Here is an 11,321-nt window from a genome sequence, read left to right as displayed (position 1 = left end):
AATACGTTTTTCTCATCAGAGAAGCTTGAATAAGCTCTGAGATGCAGTGTCTAAGAACAGTTGTATAAGAACACGAAGAAAAAGCAGCAGTTAAAGAATACTGTAAAGAAAAGGCATAGCAGGAGGAATGGGAAATGTTAAAATGTAAATAACTGAAAAGAGGAGGATCAGTGACTGTCAAAACAACAGATCAACAATAAATCAATTGAACTACCTATGGACTTCACTGTTATCAGTGGTGTGGTGGATCAATGGGCCTTTAAAAATTCAAATAAACATATAAGTAAATAGGGATGCAACAATTCAGTTTCCCTTCAATTCGGTTCGAAAATGTTTTTTTTGTTTTTGCTGATGAGCAAAATGAAGAAAAGGCTTTCTGTTGGCTCATAGTAAGCCTGGTGTAATGTAATAATGCAAAATACACGTTTGACAGTTAAACGTACTGGTATGCAATGGGGATGTAACAGTTCACTTTCTCTATGATTTGGTTCATTGGTGTGATAGGTTTTAAACCGAGAATTGTGTAAAAAACAAATGATGAATGACTAAGCAATAAGTTTTTTCTTAAACAATAAGTTAACCATAAATCAGGCCCAAAGACCTGCAGGGTTTTCACACCCTCTGTTGTCTGAAGGGTGCAGACGGTGCCCCGAGTGAAAATGAGGAGAGCTACATTTGATTCATACCGATTTCCTCATAACAAATAGATGAACTGCACTGAACCCTGCAGGTTCACAGACCTTTGAACCAACAGACACTCTGCTGTCTGATGCTTGTGACTGTTTTTTGCATTTCTACTGTTTTTGTTCCAGAAATGTGGACTATATAGCTCATGCCCCATTGGTTCAATCCCACTTTAATTGTGTTTTTGAGTAAAAGTAATCAAATCTGCTTCTAACTTGAATTTGTTCTTTATTATCAAAACAGATTTTATAAATAAAAACAGTTATTAGTGTTGATAATCACATGTTGTTAACATTTCCCGCCACCAGATGGCGGAAGTGGCACTGCAGCAAACAAACCACAGAAGAAGAAAGACTTCCAAGTGTGCAGAAGTGGACAGCTTCCTCCTCCGAAGGTGAGCCACTAGATTTTAGTAAATATTGGTAAAATGTGGTCGTGATTTTTTTATAGCTGTAATCTTGGTCGTTAACAGCAGAGATTGCTACTTAAAGAGCCTTGTTTTGGTTAGAGATGACCCTTTATTTGAGGAGATAAACGGCGTCATTCTCGAAAAAGTTTGAGATGTTTCCAATTCCTGTAACTAAACTTACAGCTTTCACTAAAATGAAAGCTGTCACCTCGCAGCTCTTTGGTAGTTTTTTTAAGTTCTTACATAAGAGACGTAATATTTAACAATGTGAAATAAACAGATTAAGAAAATTTGTTAAAGAATACACGTTTTGATGACAAAAAAGCTCCTCCTCTAAATTATCAAAGTTTTGAATGAGCTTCCGCCATTAAACATATCTAGTATGGAAAGTGGCCTGATGCTGTGCACATTTATATTGAATAAAAACTCACATTTTTTTTATATAAATCCCCATTTAGCTGATACTTTTATCCAAACTGAGTTGGGGATGTTTTTGCAGACGGGGGTATTTGGGGCATTTGGGGCATCTGTCTCCAGGGCACAATGTCAATAGTCTGATCAAAGGCTGCAGCTGCAGACCGGAGCCTTGTTGACTCTGCAGTGAGGCTGAGCTGCCATGTTTTCATGGGGACGGCACAAAAGCAGCAGGGCCTGAGGGTAGAGTTCCCCTCACGGCTGCCCGGCTTTGTCTCTCTGCTGAAGGTCAGAGATGCAGACTCCAGCACAGTCGGTCCTCCACAGCGGATACTTCCACCAGACGCTTCGATTCTGGCAGACGTGTGCGACCAATCTCAGACCCGAGAATCTCATTTACCCCATCTTTGTCACGTGAGTGAAGTCTGTCAGACGTTTCTGCAGTGCAGACGTTCCGACCGATTCTCCTGAAATCATAGATTCAGGCGCGTAAAGTAGATCTCTGAGCTGTGCGGCTTGTTTCATGCTTGATTTTTCTTTTGTCGCTCTCTGTTGCAGAGATGCCGCTGATGCAGTGGAGCCCATCAACAGTCTGCCGGGCCAGGCCAGGTGAGAACCGGAAAGAACGCCTGACACAAACCAGATGAGCTCATTATTGTTTGAGGATTGATGAAGCGCCGTCCCGAATGGATATACGAATGTGTGACGGCGTGCACCACCAGGGGAGTGACCTCAGATAAGAGAAGGGTGGAGTCAGAGTCACACAGTGGACTAAGATAAGACGGGGATCCGTTAGCCCATTATAATCAGCTGATCCACCTTTAGTAACATGGCGCCTCTAACATAACGCTGATGAGCTGCTGTGTCTTGAAAAGAGCGCGGGGCTTTCTGGCTCCCTGCTGCAGCTCAGTCATGTTTTGTCCTTTGCAGATACGGGGTGAACAAACTGGAGGAAATGCTGAAGCCTCTTGTGGCCAAAGGCTTGAAATGTGTGCTGATCTTTGGGGTCCCGGCAAAAATCGCTAAGGTCTGTTGAACCAAAAGAAGGAAGGAGAAAAAAAGAAGAGCTGCTGACTTGGCATCTTAAAGAAAAAGAATGAATGACTGGAAAAACGACACATTTTGACAATAGATGGGAAAAAGATAGTCCTGTAGAATCGACAATCTTCAGATTTGTTGTTTAAATCAATAATGAAAGGCTCTGGGTTTTGCTACTTTATTCTGTGCGTACTATCTTTTATTTGAGTGTCTAGTTCAAACGTGTGGTCAGGGGGAGGAGTTTGACAGACAACAAGCCTGCGGTTTGTTTGTGATGGATTTTTTTGTTTTGTTATAATAAGTTATTGACCCTAAAATTGACAATCATATTTAAAAAAAATGAAACTGATATTCCAGTGTGAGATATTGGATAGATGGATGTATAAACTGGTGGATGAATAGATGGATGAGGTGGTGGATGGATGGACTGAAGGATGGATAGATGTGCAGATGGATGAGTGGATTGCAGGGTGGATAGTTTCATGGGTGGATGCAGAGATGAATGAATAGACAGATGTGTGGATTATTAGATGAATGGATCTGTTGAAGGATGAATGGAGGGATGCATTGATGGATTGGTCGATGGATGGATGGATGGATGGATGGATGGATGGATGGATGGATGGGCAGACAAATGGATAGGTAGGTGGCTGGGTAAATGGAGGAATGTAAAAAATGGATGGGTGGGATAAGGATTGGCTAGATGGAAAGGAGATGTGATTGATAAGTTTACAAGTGAATGGAGACATGGATGGATAGATGGATGGACAGTTGGTTGGATGAATTATTGGGTGGAAGAATGGATAAATGAATTGCATGCAACGATAGATTTAAAGAAAAAAATAAATAGATGGTTGGGAAGACAGATTGATGGAAAGATGAATGGATGGATGAATAGACTATAGATGAGATGGATAAACGGGTGATGCAATGATAGATAGACTGAAGGATAAATGAATGGATGGAAGTAAGAATCCGTAGATGGAAAGAGTGATGGAATGACGGATGGAGAGAAGTAAAAAAGAATGAATGGAAGGATGGAAGAAGAGATGAATGTTCGGGCGTGTCTCCTGGCTTTGACCTTCCCTGTCTTCATAAGGATGACCGGGGCTCCGGGGCCGACACGGACGACACACCGGCTGTTCTGGCGGTTAAAAAAATCCGCTCCCTGTTTCCGGAGCTGCTGGTTTCCTGTGACGTTTGCTTGTGTCCGTACACGTCACATGGACACTGTGGTCAGTGTCTCCTCACGACGTCGCCCTGCTCCAGCTCCTTCATGAACCGCGGGATGATGACGCTCGGGCTTTGCTTGTTTTTCTCATCTGGTCTCCAGGCATTCTGAACGATGACGGCACTCTGAACAACGACGCCAGCTGTCTCAGGCTGGCAGAGGTCGCGCTGGCCTACGCCAGGGCTGGTAAGCTTCACCGTACCACTGTCTTACAAACACACATGCTGGTTTGGGGAAAAGGCAAAGACTACTTTGCAAAGCATCTTGGGAACTTTGAGTTGTGTACTTAAGAAAAAAAGTTCTTGTGTATTTACTGTCATGAAGGGAACTGAGCTGTCCTCTGAAGGAAAGATGTTTGAATTTTTATATTTACGTTTAACGCTGCTTATACAATTGACTGTATATGAGAACCGGACTGAGTGACCCCACCCCCCTCTTGTTCCAAACAGGAAGTACCTGCTGGTCCCTAAGAAGCCAAAATCCCACAGACTTCTATAAAGAAATAAACAGCTATTACTGAGTCGTTCTATTGGTCAGAATAACACTTCTTGCTCTGATGCCTTTTTTTTAACGTGTTCTTGATAATCCTCATTTTTTAAAAGTTATTCAAGTTTTAAAGTGACCAATCAGAAGCCTTGATTAAAATTTGTCGACTCAAAGCGAACGTCTGAACTTTTGATTGATAGATTCTCCAGAGCCCACTTTCTAGTGGGCAGGGTGTGGCCTTTTAACACACCCACGTCTGATTGGTAAGTGGTTGTTATTAAAACGATGACTCACAACGACTCGGACCAATGACTGCTCACTGGACGTCAGCTGGCTCCAACATGGATCACAAAACAATGCGACTGACTTGACTTCATTTAGCTGAAACAAATCATTTTCTATGGGCGACGTCACGCTCACTCCAGGTCCCGTATGCAGTCAATGGGTTATAGTTTTTAAATTATAGTCCTAAAAGTGCAGATCAAATCCAGCTCTCAGTGTCCTACATGTTTTCGAAATAACCTGCCATTAAAATGTCTTACTGGACACACCTGGTCCAGGTTATAAGCAGCGAGCAGGTTTTGAACCGATCAGCAGGACGTTGGGCCCCCCCCCCCCCCCCCCCCCCGATGCCTGGAGTCTGACACCCCTGTCCCATATGAATTCCAGCCAAAGTGTTTGGGAAAGGAGGAATTCATGAGGGTTGGCATCAAGGGTGTTCAAATTAAAAGGAAATCCTTGTGTTTTATATTTTCCAGTCAGTTGGCAGGTTATAGACCCCCCCCCCCCCCCCCACACACACACACACACACACACACACACACACACACACACACACATGGACTGTCTTTAGGAATCCCTGTGTCTTTGATCTTTTTCTTTTTGGTGTCTTTGTTTGCTGGTGGGGGGTTTCTGTAGCCTTTTGTCTTTTTGTCTGATGGTGTGCTATTCTGCAGGTTGCCACATCATCGCTCCCTCTGACATGATGGATGGAAGGGTCGGAGCCATCAAGCAGGCTCTGCTCTCCAACGGTTTGGGAAACAAGGTACATGAATGAGACGCCGGACGTCTCTGCGGCGAGACAAACCTGTGAGCTCGGAGGACGAAGGCGTCCCACATGTCTGCTGACCTTTGGCTTCTCCTGCAGGTGTCAGTGCTGAGCTACAGCGCAAAGTTTGCTTCATGTTATTACGGCCCTTTCCGGTAGGTGAGCGGTACTTTAGCACATGTTGGGGGCTGTGTGGCCTTAAAGTAACTCAGCCCCCACTGTGTTTGCACGCAGGGACGCTGCACAGTCCAAGCCTGCCTTTGGGGACAGGCGCTGCTATCAGCTGCCCCCTGGAGCCCGGGGGCTGGCCCTCCGAGCTGTGGTAGGTGGGTTTGGGGGTAAGTTCAGGTGTTTTCAGCTCCTGTCGTCATGCTGCCGCTCTATCCTGCAGGAACGGGATGTGAGGGAGGGGGCCGACATGCTGATGGTGAAGCCTGGCCTCCCGTACCTGGACATCCTGAGGGAAGTCAAAGACAAGGTGAGTTTTGCAGGTTATTCTCTGCCGTCACATACGTGTTAAATGTTCTGCTCTGGTCGCCCCCCCCCGCAGTTCCCCACCCACCCCCTCGCTGTGTATAACGTGTCTGGAGAGTTCGCCATGATGTGGCACGGAGCGAAGGCTGGCGCCTTCGACCTCCGAGCTGCTGTGATGGAAGCCATGACCGCCTTCCGGCGGGCAGGTGAGAGGAACTCCAGCCTCCTCATTTTCTCTGCTCCACCTCTAGTTATGCAGGAAATGTAAAGGTTACACATCATATTTCAGGAAACCATACCAAGAGAGCACACAAGCAAACGAACGAGACAAATGAGCTGTTTTGTTTGTAAAAGTTTAGTCCAAGAAACAAAATATGACAGACCTGTTGGCTTCAAATACAACACAAAGACAGGACTTTTTGTGACCCATAATTCTAGATAATCTTAGTTTATGTGGAAGAACAAAGATCTGTTCAGTATCAGAAATTCATATTCTTTCTGTTTCTCTATGCAAACATCTGTTGTAGTAAAAAATAAATGAATAAAATCACAGATGAAGGTAAGAAAACAGCTAAAAATCTTCTCGGTACAAATTCACTCCAGTGTCCGATGCTGAAGCTTCAGGAAAAACAGTCCTTCAGCTTCCAAAAGAGTTTCCAAGTTTTCCCACTTCTATTTCCTCTCATTTCTCCTGACACTTTTGGAGAGGTTTTGCTCTTGGCTCTGTTTTCCCTTCCAGTGCCAGAGTGACACAGCCACTTCGATCCGTCGAGGCTCACACGTGTAGCGGAGCGGTCCAGGGCCATCCTCTTCACTTCTGTTTATTCCGAGAACTGCAGCTGTGTCTGAATCTAATGTGCATCTGTTGACCTGTGGACCTCAGATCCTTCATGAAAACGATTCCATCCCCCACACTGTCGACTCCACAACCTTCTCTCTGCAGCAGACGGATCAGAGGGATTTAGTCGAATGTTGACGGGATCAGCCATTGGCTGACAACCATACATCCATTCATAGATGAAATCTCAAGTCTTACTGTTTACCATAAATTCCGGATTATAAGCCGCTACTTTTGTCATACGCTTTCAATCCTGCGGGTTATTCAATGATGCGGCTAATTTATGCACTTTTTTCATCAGTTTTTTCTATGCCTTTTTTCTAACGGCCGCTAGGGGCGCTCAAGCAGAAAGGGTAAAATCCACCATCATCAACGGGTTTGGAGAAGCCGGTCCGCTGGGTTTGGATCACTTTTATCACAAAAAGCGGACTATTTGTTACGCGGTGCGGCGCGTAGTCACGTTACCGACCTCAACTCCAGCGGCAAAGCAAAGCTGATGGTCACGATGTGATAAATAAAGCATCGGTTCAGAGAGAAAGTTCACGTCTTACCGCTTGTTTTTGTCCAGATGATGAAGCTAAAGTTTGATTAAAAGAATCCAGAGCAGTGATACAAAACATTGAAGCTCTGTGACCGGAACTACTTTTTTCAGGCGTACGGTTATCACTGTGCATTATCACTATTTATACCATGGATGAATACTCGATTCTGATTGGCTGCTGGGTGTGCATTAAAACCTGATAACCGCACGGTAAAAAAAGGTGTTCCTGAACCGTCCGAACCGTTATTACTGTATTAAAAAGTAATAACGCACACTTCGTCAGCCATTAACCTTTACTTAATTCACACCCAGCAGCCAATCAGAATCAAGTCTTTTCCCAGACCATGGTATAATTTAAAGCTCTAAAATCATCGATTTCGGACCTCTCAAATATTTGTGCTCGTTTTTTCTGGAACAGCTCGTGAGTATCCGAGTATTCGGATACTCGTTACAGCTGTAATCCGTCAAACCTGCTCTGTTCCAGACCTTGGAGAGCTGAAGGAAATGTTCTCAAATGCAGAGCGCCACCTTTCCCATCTCTCTGTTTCCTCCATCTGTGATGTTTTGGGTCTTTTTCAGATGCTTCCAGTGATTCAGCTTTAAAATGTTACAGTTTTTGGTTGAAAGAATGTTCATTTGTGTCATCAGACGGTCTTGGAAGTCTCCATCTCAGGTTTACAAAGCTTTCCTAATGTGTGCTGCAGGAGCCGACATCATCATCACCTACTTCACACCTGAGCTGCTCTCCTGGTTAAATGAGTCCTGAAGACATACTGACGGATGGATGGACAGATGGATGGGCGGGGCCGACCACCGCAGACCACCAGCTGTTGACCGAGTCGCTTCTAAAAACGACTTCTGTGTTAGACATTCTATAATCAGCGTTTTCTTTAAAGTCCCTGTCAGGTTTTCCCTGCAGAAGATGTGATTCCTGTACATTAAGTAGTCAGTTTCCGACCAGATCAAATGCATTTATGCTGAAGAGCTGCCTGGAAAAACTGAATAGAAATAAAATGGATCATTTCTTTAAGCTGACATGCTTGTGAGTGTATGGATTCTGAAATATCTTTCATGGTGATTTAACCCCCACTCATCCATCTGTGGTACGGCCAGTAAGAGCAAAATATGGTTAAAATATAAACTATTTTCTGCATTTTGAATCATCACTTGCATTTATTTGCATTTTGTTTGAGCATAAATATGAATTTTCCTCTTCAAGACTTGATTTATAGACGATAAATATGAGAAGCAAATTTTCAAATGAATTCATTTAGTGTTTTTTCACAGTTACAATACGTTTAATGAAGTGTCTTAAAGCTGTTTAAACTTAGAAAATGGAGCAAAAGTTTTTTTTTTCCTGCTGTTTCAGCTGAGATAAAAACCATGCATGACTTTTATCGGACACTGCAATGGTTTAAATTAAGATTTATGCATTTCGCTTTAATACTTTCAGTAGAAGTATGTGGAAGAAGTATTGAGCATTTTCAATAGGCACTACACCTATACACTAACACTAAACAGTGGTGTAGTGGTCAGCACTCTTGCTTCACAGCGAGTTCAAATCCTGACCACATTCTCTCTGTGTGGAGTTTGCATGTTCTTGTCGTGCATGTGTGGGTTTTCTTCAGTTTCCTCTCACAGTCCAAAAACATGCATCATAGGTGTGTTGTCACTGAATTGCCCCTAGGGGTGCATGTCATCGTTTGGGGACTTGGACGGGCTGTACCCCGTCTCTGCCTGACGGTGACTAGGTTAGGCTCCAGCAACCCAGTGAGCCCGAAAGGCATAAAGCAGGTTTAGAAGACGGATAGACATTGTCAATGGAATGGAAATAATGTCACCATTCACTTCTTTCACTAGTAAAAGGTGTTTTAGGCTCAAAATATTACATCTGTGTTCATATATCTGCCATTTCCTTGATTCTTTTGAATGAAAATGCTGTTCAACACACGAAGCTACATGTTGTTGTTTTGATGCCAGTTTCTGAGACTGTTTAACTCCAGGCAAATACGAGTAGAAATGTTCTCTGAATGTAGAATTTTGTGATTATTATTTTCTGTGAAAAAAATAACACACACACAAACAATTTAGAAACTGCAGTGTTTATTTTATTTATCAATTAAATGTTTTTTAAAGACTTTCTGACAGACATGTAAAAATATCCAAAGATTAAATGGCTCCATGTAGACGCGTAGAAGACCTCTACATGCAGAACACTGTTGGAAAAGCTCTAATAGAGTAACACAATAGAGTTGTCTGAGATGTGCAGTAGACATCTACAACATATGTTTGTTAGTTATCTAATAGACAACTTGTTCTTGGAGGGGTAGGCCTCCTCCAGTTCTCGTTCTTTCTTGGTTTCTCTTTTATCTCTGGCAAACATCAAGTGTGAAGTAATCTGAGTATTGCTCTAAGTAGGACTCTGATTAGGAGTATAATTCTGAAAGTGGTGAAAAGGCAGGGTGAGAGAACAGCGCCATGTTCTGCTGATCACTTGCTCAGACTGTGTCTGTCAGGTTTCCCTTCATCCAGGTGATTGTGAGGCCTCAGTCTATTCACCACTATATCTTCAGAGGAACTAAAAAAAAGTTCATTTGTGATTTGCTTCCAGTGGAAATCTGTAAAAGTAAAGCACTTTTTTTTTTAAATATAAAGTTATTTCTGTTGGATAAAAGTTTGTCCATCTTCCTCCATTACTCCGGTCTTCCTGGTCTGGGCAGATTTTGACAGGCTCATCAACCTGCTGCATCTGCTCAGCATCATGACTTAACCTGCAATTAAAAAAAAAGAAGAAGCTTCCTGTAAATTAGCATTTCAGACCAAGTCCAACCTGCATCTATTTTTATCGTGACTAATCCGCTACTGAACAACCAACTTTCTGTATTTATATCTAGAAGTTGCAGTTTAAGTGGCTTCATCAAGCCATGTGAATGAAGCGTTTCAAGAAAGATTTTAAATCCAGATACCATGACTCAACTTGAAGACATCGCCTGGATAAACAAGAACTTTCACCAACACCCTTCAGTCTTTTTTTGTTGTTGTTGACCTTTGTGCTTCTTTTCTCTTAGGACTTAAATAAACAAGGATTTTGTATTGTCAGTCTTGATTGAGAGAAATGTGCAGAACTTAGACAGGTGAAATTAAAATCACAAGGTCTTCCTGCTTCTGAAAATGTTCTTGAATTCACTCATTTTCCAGCATATTGGATCTACTTTTTCCTCTGCCTGCAGAAGTTTGAGCAAATGATTATACAAAAGTTATGATGGGAAGTTTATCATTTACTGAAGGAAATATAAATGAAATATTAGGATCTAGTCATTTAAGCCCATGTGGGTTCTATGTTTATACTCTGTTTTATTGCAGACGTCTTGGAGCAAATGTGTATTTTTCACACTTTTTCTTCTCACCAGATACGAAGCTCTTTGACCCTTCCCTCTCAGCTGAAAGTGCAGATGAATCTTGAACTACATTTCCTAAATTATAGCCAAACAAAGTCATCCAAGATGACTTAGTATCAATAAATTCCCCTGAAGTGTCATATAATTTTGCAATCTGACTGTAATTACATTAAAGTGGTATAAGGAGTGACATCATTCCACAAAACCTGATTCCAAACAAATATTTCAAAGCAAATGTGTACGTTTATCTTTATTGGTTCTTAATCTGACAGATGTTTTAGATTAATCCAAACTTTACAGGAGATGCACGCAGGTTGGCTCTTCACCTGCGTGCATCTCCGGCAGGGGGCGCCTCACCTCAGTTTTCATTCGAAAGATTTGGTCTCCCCGCTCTGACGCTGTAAGAAAATAGTGAAGGTGATGATACTTTAAAGTTTTTCTTTTGTTGTTTCTGTTTTTTAAAACCCATGGGCAGTTGGTTTTATGTCCAAATGCAAAGTTAGCAGCGTCTATTCGGAGAAACAAAGATGTAGGTCTGGTTTTGGAAAATAAAGTCTCAATTTGTCTCAAATCTGCCACAAAAGTCCAACAAATGAAAACACTCAGAAATGTCTGTGTTACACTTCAAAGCTGTAAAATTTCAGAGGAACTGAAATCCTTCCCGGGGTGGGATTTACTGTTGAGGGACACTGTGCAGCGCATGACGTGTGGGGGCCGAGCGGCGCGGCGCACAGTGAAGTTACTCTCGTTTGGACGGCTG

The 11,321-nt window shown here is 42.6% G+C and overlaps 1 protein-coding gene across 1 annotated transcript; it reads left to right on the top strand.

The window, feature by feature from the left end:
- The first annotated feature begins 992 nt into the window (after positions 1 to 992).
- alad (aminolevulinate dehydratase) lies at positions 993 to 8,198 on the top strand. Its single transcript, XM_023960909.1, has 12 exons — positions 993 to 1,078; positions 1,796 to 1,921; positions 2,066 to 2,116; positions 2,438 to 2,534; positions 3,645 to 3,780; positions 3,879 to 3,962; positions 5,219 to 5,307; positions 5,410 to 5,465; positions 5,545 to 5,632; positions 5,702 to 5,788; positions 5,861 to 5,990; positions 7,868 to 8,198. The coding sequence occupies exons 1-12, from the start codon at positions 993 to 995 to the stop codon at positions 7,927 to 7,929; spliced, it is 1,092 nt and encodes a 363-aa protein (XP_023816677.1). The 3' UTR covers positions 7,930 to 8,198.
- Positions 8,199 to 11,321: the final 3,123 nt, after the last annotated feature.

This window comes from Oryzias latipes, chromosome 12 (genome assembly GCF_002234675.1).
Source record: "Oryzias latipes chromosome 12, ASM223467v1".
NCBI classification, from domain to species: domain Eukaryota; kingdom Metazoa; phylum Chordata; class Actinopteri; order Beloniformes; family Adrianichthyidae; genus Oryzias; species Oryzias latipes.
The sequence above is the reverse complement of the archived record's forward strand: the minus strand, read 5'-3'. Positions and strand labels throughout refer to the sequence as shown.